Source organism: Mixophyes fleayi, chromosome 4 (assembly GCF_038048845.1).
Source record: "Mixophyes fleayi isolate aMixFle1 chromosome 4, aMixFle1.hap1, whole genome shotgun sequence".
NCBI classification, from domain to species: Eukaryota; Metazoa; Chordata; class Amphibia; order Anura; family Limnodynastidae; genus Mixophyes; species Mixophyes fleayi.
Genome location: NC_134405.1, coordinates 119631531 through 119652902, shown reverse-complemented (window position 1 = coordinate 119652902; position 21372 = coordinate 119631531). Strand labels below are relative to the sequence as shown.

Sequence of the window (21372 nt, the reverse complement as noted above, 5' to 3'; positions counted from 1 at the left end):
GAATAATATAGTCAAAAACCAATAAATAACATATATAACACAGCTGTTTTGACAACATAAATTATGGTAATAAATGAAACTCAAAGTGGGTGGCCAGTCCACTAGAGATATAGTATAAAGTCTGCAAATGCTGTATGTCTATTTGGTTGAAAATGGGATAAAAAATATCCTTCTCATATATAATTGCTTTGTTCTATAATTGAAAATATAGTTGGATCTCACCAAAGTTGCGTGGTGGCTGTTAAGGAGAAAGGGCACTTTTCTTCCTGATGTCTACACAGCCAGAAGTGAGACCCACAATCATAAGCACTTTGTGGTGAGCACGTCTTATACAATGGTTCAAATACGATCTCACCAGATATACTGTGGTGGCTGCTAGGGAGAATCTCCTCTTGCTGAAAACTACGCAGCTGAAGATGATATCCACAATCCGGGTCCCTGCCCAATATGTTGCATAAAGAATAAATGCATCCAAAAAGGGATAATAAGTAAAGTGAGAAGCTAAAACAAATCCAATCTTTAAGCAGATCCAATGGTTGGGCCAATGGTGGATGTAGAAAGATGTGACGCGTTTCGTCAGTAATGCTTCTGACTTTTTCAAAGATATTTTACCTTCCTCTGGCTCTCCTTTTATCGTGGTGATCATTTTAAATCAACATCTACAGCTGTGATGTTAAGACCTGAATTACTAAACTGCTTTCAATGGGTGTATCTGCGGTGCTAGAGCTTATGTCACTCTCAGGTAGTGAATTTGATGTTCTGAGTTGGATTTATCTACCATAGAGTTTTCAGAATAAAATTGGATATAGAAGTAGGAACAAGCTTTGTTAATGGAAATGGAATGACTGCCTGGTACATATGTAATATGAGTTCTCTAAATAGACAAACATTTTTCTATGGCTACAAAAACTTACTTAATTGCACTCTACATAAAGACTTATCCGTTAAATTACCTATATATTTATTTATTTTTTTAGGCAAAAACTGACTGCTTTCCCTGTAATAGAAGGCGAGGAACAGCTACGGTTATTATATTTACAGCACAACTTTATAAAAAGAATCCAGAACCTTTCAAGTCTTCAGTGTCTCATATTTTTAGATCTATATGATAACCAAATAGAAGAAATAAGTGGGCTTTCGTCTTTGAGATCCTTGCGTGTCCTCATGCTGGGAAAGAACAGGTACAAGTATATATACAAATGTTTTATATACGGATAACAGTGCGAGAAATATATAGTTATTCATTGAGACAAGTATCTGGAAGCATGCTCACATTACAATTGCTCTTGGGGACAATTGCCTATAGGAAATTCTGCCAATTGTTCAAATAGGAATCTTCTTCCTTCTTTTGTCTTATTTCTTCTAATTTGCAGCTTCTACCTGCAATATGTTTGTATCATTGTTGGTTTTAATTGTGTTTCAGAATTCAGAAAATATCAAACTTGGAGAATCTTAAAAGTCTTGATGTTTTAGATCTACATGGCAATCAGGTAATGCTTACATTATTAAGTAATTATTGTCTGCCACAATCCTTTGGCCTAAAATCTCGATAAAGTTGTTGAACTATATATATAGAGAAACATAAGAGAATTTATTTGGGCAACAATGTAAAAATATAGAACAGTAGAAGGAGTGAGCGTTTCTTAACGGCTTTAAAATCAAGATATGTATGTGGTTCAGTACTCCTGTGCGACACTATGACAGAACACATTATGTGTAGGTGGTACTATGGAGAGTGTGATGTGTAATTCGTATATTTTACAACACATAAACATTAATTGGCGAAAGGGTGCAATTTAAAGAGGGATCACTGAATATCTTTCATACTTTATTGCTACACAGGAACGGAGAGTCCAAGATTTGTTTCAGGGCATAGAGTGTGTCAGGGATATCTAACTCTGTCAGCTCCCTGATCTGATAACTTATCAAATAATCAAGCAGTCAAACTATATATGACCTCTATTTTGCCAGAAAACCTTTCCTAACTATTTTACCAGTGACAAACCGTACTCTACGCACTTGGAAGTTTTCTGTAAGGGGACATCCAGGATTCCAGCCTAAATCCTGCATTCACCTATTCCTTAGGTTACAGATTTAACTGGTCCCTTTCCCAACACAGGCACGCACTTCCACAACTGCCTCCATCTACCTATAAGGCCGGTGAAATGCTTATGACTTAATTACCGAATTGCGCACACTCTGTGCTCTAATAGCTAAAAGAGTTAACACTTCCCACATTGAATTCTTTTAGAGCAATAAGGACAGCACTTATTACAATTTCAGCTTAATATACAAAAAGATACAATATTTACAGGTTATAAAAACAATCACTAAAAGGTGCCAAAATATACAGCAAAACAAATTAAAAATACAAAGGACAAAATTTCAGAGTATAAACATACATATGAGTTATATAATCTGTGCCAATTGAATTTGGCTTGGAAAATGGACAGCTCATCAATCTTGATTAATGTCCTAAAAGTCTAACAATACGTTATAAGTGGTTTCCTTTTTTAAAGACATTTTCTCACCTTTCCCCTCCTACAGTGGTTGGTCTCCAGGGGAGGCCTGTAACACAGGTTTACAACCACAGTTTACATCTTCCCTGTTTAATATCTAATGCTAAAATGTAACATATCTTTTCTGGGGAGTGTCACACAGACTCAATTTTATTATTAATGAATCCAATACAAATTTACAAACCTACCAAACAGAGAGGTCAAGTGTATTAGTTGAGCTGGGACTCATTTCCTCTCATTTCCTGCATAACAGACCGCTTTATTTGACGTATGCCCTTCCCTTCATCATACTATTTATGAATATGTGATGAATACTAATTATATTGATTGTAAGTGGTATTTTGGAAATAGAATTATATTTGCCTATATAAAATATAGCAAGCCATCATGTGGTCACAAAGCCCATGGGGTATATACACTAAACTGCGGATTTGAAAAGTGGAGATGTTGCCTTTAGCAACTGATCAGATTCTAGCTGTCATTTTTTTTAGTACATTCTACAAAATGATAGCTAGAATCTGATTGGTTGCTATAGGTAACATCTACACTTTTTCAAACCCGTAGTTTAGTAAATATACCTCCATGTCTCTTTGTGTAAAAACCCCTGCTAAGTAAATTTCCGTAAAGTCTGTTCAGGTGCCAAAAACGAGTACCAGGACATAGCTCACCACATGAGGTCTCAGAAGCTGTTCATTTCCTCTTAAAGGTGATAATGTTATCTTGTAGTCCTTGGATGTGTGGAGCCACAGAATAAACACACAACACAGGCCGGTACTTCTAGCCTCACATTTTACACATGTGTCATTAACCCTGTGAGAGCAGGCTTTGCTTTGAAGTCATTTCCATTCCCCACTAGCATACTAAATGGGTACATTTGATACACAGTATTTACCATGCAGTCCCTTACGATTATGTTTTATTCACCATAGTTATGTTATGGGTTAATCCTTATAACTGTAATCCCTCCCTTTTCACTCCAGAGTGTATCTATCCTGGGCTCGAAGATGTGTCCTAAATTTTTAGAGTACATTAGGTATTCTGGTATTTTTGAAGTCACCAATAAGTGCCATGATCTTAGTGCTTTCTGCATATGTTAACCCCACTTCATCATTATAATTTTACAAACATAATTAATATTTAAGATTCTTTGGTTTTTGGTTCTTGTAATATATGGAGCCCCAACTTGTTTTCTGCCTGTAGCCCACTTTTTTCAGTTTGGTCCTCAGAGTCTTGCAGAGGTTGGGATTTTATGGGAAAAGTATTATATCATTTTTACTCTTGAAATTCCTGTAAACAATGCTTTTTATTTGGGGGAGGGGGGGGGGGTATAGAGTCATGCCTGATATGCTGTCACGGCTCTCAGGTATATTCCACAATATTAATATACAGAAACAAGGATACTGGTAAACTTAAATATTTATTGTGAATACAGGCAGGGGTGGATCTTAGTGGCTGAAGGGCCAGGCAAGGGATGAAACAAAATGTCCAGAAATAATATGCAAAACAAAAGTCTTTTAAACTTGCCAGGCTCCAGAGTGAAATCAGAGTCCAAAGTCCAGGTAATTATAAATAGCAAAATCCAGAGTTGTAACATAAACAGGGTTCCAGAGCTGAAACACATGCAGCTATCCAGAGCTGTAACACAAACAATGAACCAGCAGGGAATGATTGCCACGGGTCAGTCTTTATGGTCTGATGATCAGCATAACATTTAACAGCTGAGTGAGGACACAGAATCCACATAGCGGCCACTAGTGGGTAAAACTCAGAACTGCACCTGTAGGGACTTAGTGCAGAAAAGCATCAGGCCATAACATATGCATTACTAAAAATAGAGCTTAGATATGTCCCGCCTATCTACAAAATCAACAAACTAAAGTCACCAGATTAGCAAATAATGTAGGATGCGTTTAGAGGAAAATGAAAATAACCACGGTTGAGAGTCAAACATCAATCATTTTAGCCAAACCTAAGTATTCAGATTTGACTTCTTAGTTCATAACAAGGGTTATACTAAATCCACAGTGATGTAACCTGAATTATCTGAAATGTTTCTGAACCCTATTAAAAACTTACTCTAATTGTACTAAACATTTATTAGAAAAGCTTTGGGAGTGATCTAAAATTAAGGAATAAATGTGTTATAATCACAAGATGGTTATAAACCTAGTTTATCACCAAAACAAGTTCTTTCTTGGTTAAAGTTACATTAGTGGTGGCAGAAATTTCGGTTTATAGTCAGTGTGAGATATAATTTGGGGGATTCTACTCAGACAAAATGGTTTCATTTGATTAATCCTTCCTCACTCTCCTGTCGCGCATCCCCAGGTGGGTTTAGTTGTGGTACCATAGTTAAAAAAATAAAATAAAAAAATGGATAAATAAAAAAACATTGAAAAATTGAGGTAGGAGGGGGGGACATAAGGACAATCTATATTATTTATTGTCTTCCTCTCACCAGCTCCTCTATTGTATTGCAAGCTTTAGGCTCCCCCTAACTTCCCTCTCCCACTTCCACTTAAACCAACCATGAATTGCTGGGCACACCGCCAGTCTTTTGTTCTGCCTAAATCTGGACACGATGTATGCAAATCTTCAATACCATACACACATTTAGTATCCCTGTGAACGTTAGAAGTTGCTGTATACATTTTTACAGGTATATTTCATGGTTTGGATTATCTTGAAAGTGTGTAAGGATAGAACCACAAAACTGCATTATTTTCTTTTTTTTTTTTTTAACTCTCCCTCCCCCCACCTTTCCCATATAATGGCAATGAATTAAACAGGTATTTATTGAAATATTACCCAAACAGTACCCTGTCTAAATCTAAACAACTTGCTTCGGTAGAATAAAATAAATTAGATTTTTTTGTGTGCAAAATCAATACAGAGTGAACATGGTATGGCTTGCTGAGTTAAAAGTTTTAACCTCCTTAATGCATACGACACTTCATGCATATCCCATACACCAGAAAATGAAAGAGTATGTAAAATAAATGTGTCATCTACCACTATAGTTTTTGGAGAGATGAACTGAAAGCTATTTATGGAATTGTATATTAAAAAGAAAATCTAGCAGATCTAGACTAGAATGTTTAAAGACACCTAGAGGTATTGAACAACAACAGAAAAAAAGAAACACCTGGGTAAATGAGGAACACCAAGCATATTGAAAGCAAGGGCTTCCACACCGGGATGGCTGATGCGTTAATTTAGAAGATAACATCCCAGTATGGTGAGAGCTGTGCATAAAAATGATGGAGTTGGCTATAATTATGGTTAGCATGACTTCAAGAGAAGACCTTGGTGACTTGAAAAGAGGCGATTGTTTGTGGACACTTGACAGGAGCTTCAGGGATCAAGACAACTCAACTTGTAAACATTATCTAACTTATGGAACTCCGAGGAGAAACCATATACTCCAGAATTAGTAAAAAGTGCTTAACAAGGCAGGCAAGCCACTGCAAATCAAATAACAGAAATTTTTAACCTGTGAAGATAGCAGCCAGTTTAAACAAAAATTGTCTCAGAAGGAACTCCACAGCTAAGAATGTCAGTTAAGAGAAGAATTGTCTAACAGGACTGCGGTGCATAAACCACACAGCACACATGTATGTTTGGGATTTCAGTGGTGTAAATAGCACAAGCAATGGACTACTAAGAAGTATAGGACAGTAATATAGCCAAATAAATCATTCTTCACCATGTTCTCTACAAATTCACAAGTGCTCATGTAGAATCAACCTAAATCAATGTCCAGGCTATATGTGATGCATCTCTCAAGATTCGATGCCTGGTTGCTAGATGGCTGAGGAGCACCTATGAGTCCTTTTGCCTTCAGGCAATCAGGCATGTGGCACAGATTGTAAGAGAGGCATGGAGGAGCCACATGGTTATGCGTGGCTGTTAGGTATGATTTTCTCTCACATCATTATTTACAAGTAGCTCTTTGTTGTCATAAACACATAGGTATAAATTGTAGATATAAATGGTAAGTCTAACAATTTTGATAAAGATTATCACTCCAAGAGTGGGGTTCATGGGTGGGGCCGAGGTTGCTGGCCAGGAGGTGGATGACATCAATCCTAGTCCTCCAGATTCCAGACTATAAACAGTTTGTGAATTCATCATATTTTACATGCAAGTCCCTATTGGTCTTTGTTTCAAATGTAATGCTTAAAGTAAATGGACAAAAAAAAAATGTTTCTTTCAAATTTGTGTATTATAGAAAACATAAAAAATTGACAAGCCAATCCACACGTGGTAATCTACATCAAAACGAAAACTATTTAGATTTGCCGCAATGCCTGCCCTATGGGCCAACATCTCCCAGAGGAGGGAAATATTGCTTAGGTGAAAGAGTATAAACCTGTGTTATAGGAGGAGTGGTATAGGAAAAGGAGGTTATTGGTGAAATACTGGGCAACAAGGTTAATGAGACTCCAATATAGCATCAATGTGAGGGTTGAGTTTAATTGATCAGTTTTGGATTCCAATTTTTTATTTGAATCGTACAGAATCGTTCTGGAGAGTTTGTGTGTATATGTGGGCTCATGTTTTTACAAAATTTTAAAAACTGATCGTAACTATAAATGTAAAAACCTGCATATCCTTGTTTTGAGTAGAATTTTAGCTAGGCATCCACTGTAGATCTCTAAGTGAGGCATACAGGGTGCTAGTCTGGAGATTAGGTGTAGGCTGGGGAGCAGATGCTCTCTTGTCCAGCTGCAGTGGAGATGGCGCATCTTGCGAAGGCGACAACCTCAGCTATTAGCTAATCTGAGGGGTGAAACTGCAAGGCATAAGTTTACAATTGTGAAATTACACAAAACAATATATTACAGCTTGATTTATACCACTGTGGAAGAGAAAGTAGTGTAGATAGTAATGTGACTTGTAACACCCTTCAGTGGACAAAGTACAAGTCCTGCTATGTAATAGTGATGTTTCAGTATCATCATCAGCTATTTATATAGCGCCACTAATTACGCAGCGCTGTACAGAGAACTGACTCGTATCAGTCCCTGCCCCATTGGGGCTTACAGTCTAAATTAGTATCGGGATGTGACTACATTCACATTCAGAAAACCTCCAAGGTCAAGATGGAGGTCCATGTGTAGTATTGGATAATTAACATTTAAACCTAACATTATACACTAGGTTTGTATGCATGTTGGAGAGAGGCATTTATTAAAAAACTGTGTCATTTTTCTTACAACAGAATGCCTACACCACTGCCTACTTCTCTTTTGCTATAAAAATGTTATAAAAATATTATTTTGCATGAACGGTTTCAGGGAGATTTTTTTTGTATTTGTTTGTTATTTAAAATAGTTTATTTTAAAAATAATTACAAAAATAGTTTCTAAAAAAAAAATTATTGCTTTACCAAACATTTGTGTGTGTGTTATTTTTGTTAAGAAAATGTGTACTAATGTACAATAGTAGCCTTAAGGAATGTTATATATTGTTTTTCATATTGAGCGATATCATACATACAGCACTGTACAAAAGGTTAATAAACAGGGTTACTATAATTATGAAAATAGTTATGATAATAAAACATGAGTAAAAATGTTTATATTGATTATATTAGGAATTATGGGGTCACCATTCAGTTGCTGCCTCAGGCTGCAGAATAGTTAGGCCTACTTCTATCAGAGAATAAAACAGATAGTGGGTCAGGAATGGTGAGACGGTAAGGATGATCAAAGATGAGAATGGAGCTCCACATGGTGAAGGCCTCTCGAGGATTATAAACCAGTACTTATTAGTTTAACGTGCCACTAATTTGCACATGATATGATATTAAACTCACAGGTGATGGCCTTATTGATATGTCCTGCCCCAGTAAGATAATGATATGTGGAATGTTCTGTTTCCTAACAGGTATCTAAAATAGAAAATATTGGACACCTAGGAGAGTTACGAGTGTTAAACCTTGCCCGAAATCAAATAAGCCAAGTGGAAAACTTGACCGGCCTAGACTCGTTGACGGAGCTCAACCTGAGGCATAACAACATCAGTTTTGTGGTAAGAGGAATGTCTATGTATTATAGATGGCATTGTCCACATATCTGTGAAAGCCTCAGTTTACGCACAAATCTTATGGGTCAGAGAGGTTCATAGCATTCCTATTCCTAAGTGGTAGTGATGTTATTGTAGTTTGATAATGAGATCTATCTTCATATGATATATACTATGTTTTCCTGAGTGTGTGTACATTGGGCTTTCTGATAAGGTGTAATACATTTTGCAAGTATATATTTTTCAGTGATGCAGCTTAGTTTTATCTACTTAAGAAAAGGATGTTCTAAGCCAGTGGTGCTCGACTTTTTAAGCAAGAAACCGTGTGCCATTGTTCTAAGACCTCAAGTGATTTTAATTATTTTGAGACTCCCAACAGACGCAGTTCCCAATAGAATGTATTATGTCTCACAGTTGGAGGTCCCCAAAAACCAATCTGAAGCCCTGCTTGGAGTCCAAACCTACATTTTGCGCACCATCATCATCATCACCAATTATTTACATAGCGCCACTGATTCCGCAGCGCTGTACAGAGAACTCATTCACATCAGTCTCTGCCCCATTGGAGCTTACAGTCTAAATTCCCTAACATACACACACAGAAAGAGACTAGGGTCAGTTTTAATAGCAGCCAATTAACCTACCAGTATGTTTTTGGAGTGTGGGAGGAAACCGGAGCACCCGTAGGAAACCCACGCAAACATGGGGAGAACATACAAACTCCGCACAGATAAGGCCATGGTCTGGAATTGAACTCATGACCCCAGCGCTGTGAGGCAAAAGTGCTAACCACTTAGCCACCATGCTGCCCATGTTATTAGCCAAATTTACAAAATACAGGCAGCAGACTGTGTAATTATTATAAATATATATTAAATATAAATTTAAAAAATATAGAAGACAAAGGATTACTATACCTGGCCTACATTCTCTCCTCCTCAAATCATATTACAGTCAGAATCTTGATCTTTAGTATAGGTATAGATGACTCTACACATCAAATTGCTGCTGAATAGCACTCTGGTAATGAGTTGTATCTACAATTAATTATTTCATGGGCAGTTATCTGGACATCACTCCTTAGTATTGAAGGCTATAGTTAAAAGAAAAATGTGTCCCATTCCTTGTCCAACGCAGCACGCATGCTTGGTAGGCCAATATGAAGACTACATTGTGGAATCCTTTATAAATTCCTTGATTTACTATGTTCACAAGCCTTTTTCCTGGCTGTAATTCAACAGATTATAATTCAAGTTATAAAAGTCTCTTTTGCAAAGAATCCATAATTAAAAGGTGGAAAAAGTAGTATTTTGTTGGATGTGCTGTTAAATTGGTTTACAAGTAAACAGTGAATGTTTTAGTTTCAGATGTGATGACATTTTCACTCCCTTGGTATTTCCTTCTGGGATTCAGTCTTTTTTCATGTACTATGTTGGTAGAATTATGTTTTTTCTTTGTGTAGTACTACAATGGAACTTGCACATCAAACCTTCATTCATCTTCAAAGGACATTACAGGTTACTTGGCAGGTGTTTTTTTTTTTTTTCTTCTCCTCAATCGTCTGATTCAGCACCATGATTTTGCTTATTCATGTTATTTAGCAGCTTTTTGAAAGCTTTCTGCACAAATAGTATGCAAAATCATTCATGTAACAAATGCATGAAAACATAACACATATTTTAGTCTATCTGTTAGAGAAAATAGAAAACCGCAATGATTGTGGGAAATATACAATTGATTTCAGCCACTTTATCAAGTTAGTTGTTTTTTACATGTTATGTTTATGGAAATAAAGTAGAAAATGACAGTTTCTGTGTGGTCAGAGAATAGTGCAGGTGTAAATGACTCAGTGGCATATCAGAGATGGCTCCATTTCAGGAAATTATGGAGAAATTGGTTCTGTTGACAGGTGATGAGAATGAATAGGTATGTTAAGTCTAGTCTTATATATGTTAGAGGAAAATAGATGTTTCTATGAAGATGATCATTATTCAGTGTCCACTAGCTCATCTATATAATTTATTACACATTTACACTTGACTTGTCACTTATATGGATTGAGACACGAGTCTGCACCATAAATTATGTATTTATCCTTGGCATAATGCATTAAATATTAAATAATGAGTATGTTTTGAATATCCAAACTAAAAGCTGGAAACAATGGGTTTGAGAAAACTGCTTTTAACTCATGTTCATTTAGCACAGCTTCTGTAATTCCTGATATTCTTTTTCAATCCACCAAGTCTGTGGAAGTGCACAATAAAATCCAATTTGCTGCTCTGCAGCTGATCAGTCTCCTTGCCAGTGTGCAGTTAAAATGCTGAGCGTGCATGTTAGCTACTGAAAGCAAGGACCTCTCTCTTCCCCACCCATCCCTCTGCCGTTCACCTTGCAAGTGCAGCTGGTTCTGCAGACCAGCTCTCTGTACAGAATCACTCCCCCGTTAGCCACACCACAGAGGAATGGGGCGTCACACTCCACAGTAATCAATGCTGCAGCAAGACCACAGCAATTAGCAGAGTGTGCTGTATCGCCTGAGCAGATGTTGCTGTGCTACGTCACATAATCTCACTGATGGAGTGAATCTCTGCTTCCTTTTAGAGAGATGTGGATACTTTGTCCAGCCTCCAGCTCCTTTATCTCAGCTTTAACAACATATCAAGGTAAGGGTCTTCCTGTTTAAATGTCCTTTAATGTATGATTGTGTGACACTGTTGGCTCACTTTGACAATGCTCCATGCCTTTGTAACCAGAGAGGCAGGATATTCTTACCATATCTACACTCTGAAATATACACAAGAATGATGTGCCTGTGCTTTGGATTATAAAGCAGCTGCCACACCTAACTATCTTCTGCCCAACTGCAGTTGGTTAAATAACTCAAAATAAATGAACTGGTGAACTATTGTTACTTATCAGGGATTTTTAACCCAATGTTGTTTTTTAAATGTTTATCTTATTATAGGGATCTCTTTGGTTTATGTGGTAGTCCGGCATCTGCAGCATGCTTTGTGGTGGTTATACTGTACAATGCTTTGTAGGCCACTGGAATTGCTTGGAGTTTGGTTGCAGTGCATCTACCAATTGCATTGATAAGTACCCTGTCACTTATGTCAGTAAAGGAAGTGAGGAGCATCACGCAAGACCACAAAGGGTGAATGACTGTCTGACATACAGTCTGTGCCACTGCAATACACTCATGCTAAACCCATTGTGGTCATTACTTGTAGTATTTTATACCTAATAAACTCTCTTGTTCTATATCATTTAAAGTAGCATGACTATAGAGTCTATCTTTATTTGCACATAAATTAGTCTGTCATACAGACTTTTCTGTAATGATGATGTGGATCTTCCAGAAAGTGGGATATAAACTTAACACTGTGTATGACAACTATCTGCGCCCTGCCCTGTTCCTGCAGTTGGTGGCAGTGACATAATACTGCAGTATGTAACCACTTTCCCTCTGATCAGCCACCTGCAGAAGTAATAATTGTGGGCCTGTTGTCCCATCTGCAGGCATCAGTTATTTGGGATATAAAAAGAGAGGTTTTGTATTGTAAATATTGTTTGCTTCTTATTTTTGTTATTACACAATTTGATATGTACCGTTAATGATCATTTTATTGGATCACAGATTTATTGGGAAAGTAATAAACTGATTTTTCTTTATATAAATCACTGATGGTATTAATGGATTTATAATATAAAAAGTGGGTTAGGAAATGTGTTGGTAACTGACTATGATGTGCACACAGTGCCGGATTAACCCGAGGTCTAACTGGGCTATAGCCCAGGGGCCTCGGGCATCCAGGGGGCCCTTCAAAGTCCTCAGCAGCATTATTGATCGGTCCGGGGGCGGGGGCGCCCCCAGCCCGATCAATGCTGCTGAGCACTGTCACTGTAGTCCTCCGTCCCCGGCGCTCAGTAATCTGCTTACTGAGGAGATCTCGCGAGTGAACTCTCGCGAGATCTCCTCAGTAAGGAGCTTACAGCTCGCCGGGGACGGAGGACTACAGTGACAGGTAAGCGCTTGGGGGGGCCTCACTGGGTACGGGGGGGCTGCGGGTGGCTCACATTGGGGGCTTCACGGGGGAATGGAGGCGCCCTTAGCCCAGGGGCCTCCATTCCCTTAATCCGGCCCTGTGTGCACATGGTTATATTTACATTTGTACAATAAAACCTTTAGTATGTGACCTGTATTGTTCACCACTGTTTTCCAGAGACCGTCCCAGGTTTTTCCTATGCACATATTTGTCTATGGATATGACCGTGTTTTTTTTAGCACTGACTGTCTGTATAGCATCATTCCTAGTATTTTTTGTATATTGTAAGTAATTCTCTATTCTTATTCTCTGGCCCTTAAAGGGTCATATTTACTGAAGGTGTATATTTATTTAAAATGCTTAATGATTATATTATAACAGAGTTCAGTAAACCTGTTATGGGGATTTTGTTGCTAGACCATGGCTTCTCAATCATTGGTATGTGTACCATAAGGGTACATTAGAGAGGTTCAAGGAATATTCCCATCAATTAAATGCAAAGTAACTTTCTAAAACATATTAAATACTTACTATATGAAAGTATAAATAAAGGGTTACTTGGCAAAACTTAATTTATATATGCTTGCTGGGAATTTTAAGGGGCATATTCAATTGTTGAATATGCCCGCGGCGTTAAAAGTATTACCGTTATTACGGAAATACTATGCCGGTTTTCAGCTCGCAGCTCCCTGAGCCGCGAGCTGAAGTCCAGCAAGAAAAGTACAGTAATAACGGTATTTACGCACACTAGTATCGTAATGGCGGTAATAGTGCGTGCGCCGCGTTACTTTAGGCAGTAACGCCAACAATTGAATATGCACCATAATGTACACTTTCTATGGAGTTAAAATTAAATTGATACACCATAAGGGAGTATTCGGTAAACATTTACCATCATAAGAGGTTACGAGATTCAAAATGTCTGGAGAACTCTGATCTAGACACTGTCAGCTATGTTGTGCTCAGATACACCAGCGCAGAAGCAAAGCGTGCCTGAAAATTATTCTAAAATTTTACCCATTGGGACATTCCCATACTATACATTTTAGGGATATTCTAAATCACAAATACATGTTCTGTGACCTGTTTAAAAATACTGGGTCTGAGAGCTCATGCTATATGATCAATCTGTAACAATCTTCTTGTCATCTACAACAGGTGCTACATTGTCATCGATATAATGCTGTAAGTTTACATGGATTTACATGGCATACCTGTCAGCTATGCACATTAGTTGTAGTAATAGTAGTAGTATTGATTTTTACGCTACTACTGCCGGACAGTGGAGAATAAAGGGAATTCTTAAAAACGTGGACATACAATATAGAGGTATCAAAATACAGAGGTGAAAGCAAAGGGTAGGAAGGACTCTGCTCATGAGAGTGGCTTACAATCTAATGGGGAAAGACAATAGGAGTGAGTCCCAGTATCCCCCTAGTCCTTTTTCTATACAACAAAATTCTGACAAGCGTGCAAAATACATCAGTGTTTCATACTCATGCATGACTCCAACATTTGTCTGCTTTCTCCTAATTCTATCCCCACTTACTCTGACCCTAAGGATTTGCAGTCATGTGCAGCTGCACCCCTTCTCTGTCTCTGGCTATTTTCAGTAATTAGGTAATGCAGTCCAGTGCTTACAGGTGTCTGTCAGAGCACTTACACTGCGCGATCTCTGACAGGTCAGCATTAACCTGCTCTGTGGTCGCTCCCCAGCTCAATGCTTGTTCTAGCCTCATTTATTCCTTTAAATGAATCATGATAGAGACATCTGGTATATCTTAATACATGTTGTTTTTTTAGTGAAACTTTTTATTACATTACTCTTTTATTGCGGTTAAACACCGGTGCAGTTTTATACCTGATGATTTAAATGATATTAAGCAACACCTCTATTTACCTGTAAATTCTTCCTGAATCCAGAGAGCCTTCGTGAGTTTGGAGGATAGGTTCTGCATCTTGCATCTGATCTTTTTGATTACTACACTATTAGGTTGTGCACTTCTGTGTTGTCTTCTGCTCATTTTCTACGGACAGCTTTCATTTTTTTTAAAGATAATTAATTTAAATTATGGATTTTTTTTTTACAAAGACTGTATAGATCTTTTTTGGTGGGGTAGGGGGGTGGTATTATTTGGTTTAATGACTACTATCCACATCAGATGGGTGTTTCCATGTCCCCACTACCCACCAGGAAATCTTGGAAGAGGTAAAACAATAGTTTATGGATTGTTACTCCAGTGTTTAAATCTTCCTTACAGTCTGGGCTGCCCACATGGCGTGCATCAGAGTTGCCGTCATTAAAACTGACCTGGTTTTATATTCAAGAAAGAAAGGTTTGGATATATCCAGGATCTCTCTAGTCACATAGCAGATTTAGAAGGTATCCACGTCTTTATCAAAGTCGGGATACTTAGGGGCCTATGCTGAAAAGGCCATGGAATTTACTCTCTATTACAGCAACAAAGCCAAAAGTTTATATAACAGTGCTCTTTAACCACCAAAAAAGTATATCAAATCTAATCAGGACAGGTTGCTTTTAAATAACTGTTTTATTATGAAAAATAAATCTAAAACCAGAAATACAAGAATCCCCATGTCATTAGGAGTACGAGAAGACATGGGGATTCTTGGATTGCTAAAGTGGAGAACTGAGTGACTATACACTGTGGATCGAATCCGTTATTACCATCTTCTAGGCTGTTATTTACTAACACGCTGTGGAACAATATCATTTGAAATAATTTCTCCTCTATTTGCTTTAATATTGCCAATATGTAGCTTTTCCTCTTTTGGAAATACTCCATCCAACAATGATTACCAAATTCTGATGGGCAATATTGTCAATCTCTTGCGGATCTGATATTTATAAACCCATTCTGATTAAGGAATTAATGGTACATTGATATAGCGTTAAGTCAGAATCTTAAGAACTGCACCAGATAGACATGTATGTTATTTCTCAATGTGTTTGTTTATATATATAAATGCTGAGCTTCTGGTTTTAGATGTATTTTTTTATATAATAAACACTGTTATTTAAAAGTAATCTATCCTGATTCGATTATATTTTATATACATTTTTTGTGATTTAAAAAATGCTGTTATATAAACTTTTGGCTTTGTATATGTAACTACCAGGGCTGCCCAGAGCCCTGAAATGACAGCTGCTCCACATATACAACTAATCAGTTTTAGATATAATCCCAGTGCCATTAGAGTTTTTAATATATTTATCTAAAAGTATAATCACAACAAACCTGACTTGATGATAGCTCATAAATTAAACCCCACAGTTAAAGTGACCTGCATGACATGGATCAATTCTCCAGGAGAAATAATAAAATGTTTCCCAGAATATTATGCAAAATTTTAGAAGCTCCAGTCTCTGCTATCAGATCTTTCCTGGCCTCATGCAAGTTATCCTTTAGATTTTAATCCCCAAATCATAGCTGAAGTGATCCAGTAAGAGGACTCTGATGTACTTAATCTCAAACTCTGTAAAGTGCCTGGACCAATTTGTCAGCAGTTTACTATATGATCTACAAGAAGCAACTTAACCCTTCACTTCACATTGGTGAACTCTATACTCTCTTAGCCAACCAGTTTGCCTCCTGTTCTGCTAAGAGCCAGTATAGCGGTCCTCCGCAAGCCAGGGAAAGACCCTTTTGTGTAGCGGCTTTGTGCCCATTTCCATTAGCAAGAAAAACGTCAAAATCATCAGTAAACCATAACCTTCTAGACTTAATTGCATCATTGGCTCCTTGATCCACACAGATCAGATGGAATGTATTATGAGAAGAAGGGTCTTACAAATATTGTCCTTTGTGCTTCTTTGAATATGCCAAACAAAACTACAAATGACCCACTTTTGGATTCTGGCTCAACACCCAGAAAATACAACATAGAGTCCTGGAGATAAATAGAGGCTGTCTTACATGCTTTTGGTTTCCGTATGGACTTTAGTTATGCAGTAGCTGCTTTCCACAAAATTTCAATGACCATAGTAGTTTCTGGGGGCTATTATTTGGAATTTTTCCCTATAGTTAATGGCACAAGACAGAGTTAATCCCCAGTTTGTTTGAATCCAGGCATTCTAGGCCCCAGGACACAGAGAAGTGGTAGATAAGTATAAAGTACTCAGGCTCAGGCCTTTCTTTGTGGCCCAGTAGTCCATGGCTATGTTGGGATAGCTGGGGAAACTGCCTTGAGCCCAAAGATGCATTATGAATTTTGCCTGGACAGAAAAACTTTTCAGAGTCAGATAGCTACTGATCATGAAACAGAATGGTGGTTTGTTTATATGTTTGGATATTTCAGGGCCTGCTCACATTAGCCAGCTTATGCAATTAAACTTACTCCCCTCAAGCTGTACATGGATAGAGTTAGAAAAATCTATGATAAACCCCCATTCCCCAGCTGATCTTCTATGTGGGTCCAACACTAACCTAGAGAAGAATCTGTTTTTACCACAATCCTTGTCTTTTTGGGTAAAAGGAATGTCTGAATCTTCTGAAGGGATGTTGACTCCTTTGTTCCATAATATAGCATTTCTTCCAGGCCTGTAGAACTCTTCTCTTTGATAATGGAGATTATAAAACATAAAGAGGGTTGGTAGCTTAATTTCCATGAGCACACTCTTATCTTTACACAAATGTCAGTTTTGCATTTGAAGTGTTTAGTTATGGTTTATGTCATCCCTTTGCTAAAAGCAGACCTCACCATGTCAGCAACCTACTTAACAAAATGACAGCTCTTTGCCAAACCAGAAATAGGTGGCATAATCTACAGAGTACGCTTACTTTTTACCCTATGCCAGAGAGCAGAAATAAGTTTGCGTGTGTAAAATCAGGTTTAGTACTGATCTGTTGACTGAGAAATTGTTAACTATTCTTAAAAGAAGCAAAATCAACATAATCAATGTACAAAGAAAATGATTCCAAAGTAATACTGACTGTTATCTAACTCCAACAAAAGTCCACGACTTATTCCAATCTACCAGTAACTGAAGTGTGGAGAGTAGGGTATACTCTGTACATCTGCTGAACCGGTCATTACAACTAGAGACTTTGAAAGGAGGTGGGAACACTTGTAAATGAGATTTACAGAAGTAATACTCACTTTAATACGTGGCACTGGGAAACCAAAGGAATTAGAATATACACTTAAAAATTAATTTCTCAAATATGCTTGGCCTCATGGTGTTTCATATTAAAATAATCAAAAACCTTCTTATCTGAGATGCGTGATACTAAAGCACAGATATGGTGCCTGGCTTCAGGGGCAAACGCAGGATTTCTACAGTGAGGCTCTAGATACTTGCATGAGGAAGGCTATTTAGTAAGTATTGCACTGTTATTTGTACTGCAGCAATACCTGGGGGTAAATGTATGAACGTGCGGGTTCTTCAACACCCGCGTGTTCGGCGATTAAATTTCAAGCGGCGCTGCATTGTAAAGGGAAGTTTCCCTTTACAATGCAGCGCTGCTTGAAATTTTATCGCCGAACACGCGGGTGTTGAAGAACCCGCACATTCATACATTTACCCCCTGGTGTGTTGTCGCCATCTCAGGATGATTGTAGCAGATTAATATTATTAAAACGATTCTTTATTCTTTGATTTTGAGCTTTCTTTATATTTTTTTATGCTTTGTTCTATCTGTATTTAAAATGTGTTATATTATGTGTTTGCTTACAATGGTGACATAAAAAAAAAGCAAAAACTGTTTCATTGTAACGTGCTTTGAACCATCAAAAAAGAACATGTGGGACTTGGGATTAAAAGTATGCTCCTGAAATGCTTATAAAGCTGTTAATACATCTGAATAAAATAGGAATGACATTTATTATAAATTACAATGGTAACAGCTTTATATGAAGTAGGGGTATTAAGTCAGCAAATTTTGTGCAATGTTTATGAGGAAAAAAGCATGACATTTTTCATTATTTGAAAGAAAAAATAAATATAAAAAACAGAACCTGTACAGATAGTGCATGGGACCCTAATCCAAGGACTAGAGCATCCAGCGCTAGGATAAGGGTTATCATTACAGCTACTCTCCTTGCCACCCCAAGCTTCATAGCACTTATGTTCAAGGTGGTGGTATTGGACAGTAACATGGCTGGCAGCCTAGTGGTTTATGCATTAGTCTGCCTCCAACAGTAGCACCTTCTCCCAGAATGGGGGCGACTTGAAATTAATAGTGTTTTGCTTAGAGCCAAGTGGAGGTGGAATTAGAACTGGCTTTCAACCGTATACTGATAAAGGTCCAGTTGCCAAGTTAACCTCTTTCAGCCATAGTTTGGGCAACTGCACATTTGTAAATGGGGTAATGTTTTTAAAATGTAGAGAGTTATGTATAGCTGCTGAGATTGCAATTTCATAATAAAAACCAATATATATATTATTTTTTACAAAAAAGTATTGATCTACTGTATCTCCGCTTTGTAACAGGATAACCAAACTTGTTGTTTGTGGACCCAAAACTTTATTTAAAACGGAGATAAAGTCCTCTTTCTTGGTCTATATAACCACATTGACTTGAGTGTGGCATCATCAGCCATCAGATTTCAATGGGTATTTATTTATTTAACTGACCCACTGGACAACCAATGTTTTTAAATTTGGTTTACCACTTGTGTGACTGAATTAGCCATTCCGTAACACTTGGTTTAGATGGCTAAACTTTAAGGACTCCTAACTATATAAAGCTTTATGCTTTGAGTCCGTCAAGAATGGTGACCAGATGAAGACAACACAGGGAGACAGTAGAAACAGAGTGAATTTATTTCTTATATTTGTTGGCCAAGTTACAAAGTCTTTACCCCCCCACCCCTTTTTCTTGTTTGTTCTACTGTCATTTAATCCCTAGATCAACATGTTTCAAATTGCATATAAAGAGAATTGGCTGTGTCCATAATGCTTTTGACTATTTTGCATTGTATAGAGCAGTGATAGGCAAGCTGGAATAGCAGAAGGGCCGCATGTGCGCCATCAGCCATCAAAGGGGCTGCACAGAGGAAGGAGGGAGAGCACACTGCACTGCTCCAGGTTTGCCATGTGACCGCCCTGCTCTGTGCAGTGGAGGTCACGTGACGTGGAAGTCAGCTGCCCCCATTCTGATAAAATTGGGAGGATCTGGCTGGGGGCTGCAGACAAAGGCTCGGCGGGCCGCGGGCCGTGGTCCGCCTCTTGCCCACTGCTGGTATAGAGTAATGTAGGCTTTGTATAGTAAACTACTTTATCTGTAGAAATTGTAATAAAACAAGTCTAACCAAAAATATGTAAACTATTACTTTGTCTTTTTGTCTGTTCGTTATACATTTACATAGCATAGGTGTGACCACCTCTTCTTCTTGCAGTGCTGTTTGTAAGTTATACAAGTTGAGCTATTCATTATTATGTGATTGATGATTAATGCTTTAAATAATGAGCAAGTATTTTTCTGAGCTGAATAATATACCTAAAATAGCTAGAGAGTTTATATTCAACTAAATATGTTAAATATGCTTAATTTAAAATCCTCTCCAGCAGGTAACCATGGTAGAAGTGATGCGCACAAACTGAACAGGGAGGCAGTGGCTGGCAAGTCTGCAGACTTGTTCTGTAACGATACACAGTTTGGATTGGTAGATTGAAACCTTGGCAAGTCCAGTGATGTCACAACAGCAGTTCACATAACTGCACTGTCAGCTTTTTCATCTGCATCAGGTCACGGTTATTTAAGCTGTCTATAATTGAGTGGGGAGATAACACTTAACTTCACTTTCTACTGCAGCTCTGTTAAAAACGATACAACAGAAGAATTTTTGTGGTTCTTCATCATCATCACCATTTATCTATATAGCGCCACTAATTCCGCAGCGCTGTACAGAGAACTCATTCACATCAGTCCCTGCCTCATTGGAGGTCACAGTCTACATTCTCGAACACAAACACAGACAGAGAGAGAGAGACTAGGGTCAATTTGATAGCAGCCAATTAACCTACTAGTATGTTTTTGGAGTGTGGGAGGAAACCGGAGCACCCGGAGGAAACCCACGCAAACACGGGGAGAACATACAAACTCCACACAGATAAGGCCATGGTTGGGAATTGAACTCATGACCCCAGTGCTGTGAGGCAGAAGTGCTAACCACTTAGTGACCGTGCTGCTCTTTAAGTTCATTTATATTTTTGTTCAGGTTTCTTACTATAATTGTTATTTAAAAATAATGTTTCTTTTATATGACATGTAACATATATTTCTATTGTCTAAACTGTTCTGTTTATACTTTTTTTTTTTTTGGTTACAGAATCGATGACATATTGTGCCTTGCTGACTCAACATCGCTTTCAGATGTTACGCTTGATGGCAACCCTATAGCTCAAGAGCCATGGTACAGACAAACCATTCTAGGACACATGGTGCAGCTGCGACAGCTGGATATGAAGAGAATTACAGTAAGGACAGCTATTTAGTCACATGAGCAGTGATGTACAGATTAGTGATTCCCACTCATGCCAGGCATGTAAGTTAGCAGCTATTTACAAACTCTCATATAGTAATGTATCCAGCGGTGTATTTCCAGTTACTAGAAATATCTTGGCAGTGTCTTTATTTTCATAGCATTGGCACAATAAATGGCTCTTTTGAGAAAAACTCCTCTTTGTGAATGCAACTAGACTGCTGTAAACGAAAGAAAGAAATCAAGATTTCTTACATGTTTTATCAGGATCTCTCTATGAATTTGGTTCTTTTTTAACAATAAGAGAATTGCAAAAAGCTTAAAGA

At 37.8% G+C, this 21372-nt stretch overlaps 1 protein-coding gene across 1 annotated transcript in view; it reads left to right on the top strand.

Moving 5' to 3' along the window:
- LRRC49 (leucine rich repeat containing 49) overlaps positions 1-21372 on the top strand; it is a 95095-nt gene that overhangs the window by 13668 nt on the left and 60055 nt on the right. The window contains exons 6-10 of the mRNA XM_075208084.1: positions 978-1181; positions 1424-1490; positions 8412-8555; positions 11154-11215; positions 20894-21041. Coding sequence (XP_075064185.1) covers positions 978-1181; positions 1424-1490; positions 8412-8555; positions 11154-11215; positions 20894-21041 — 625 coding nt within the window. The remainder of the gene's footprint in view (positions 1-977; positions 1182-1423; positions 1491-8411; positions 8556-11153; positions 11216-20893; positions 21042-21372) is intronic.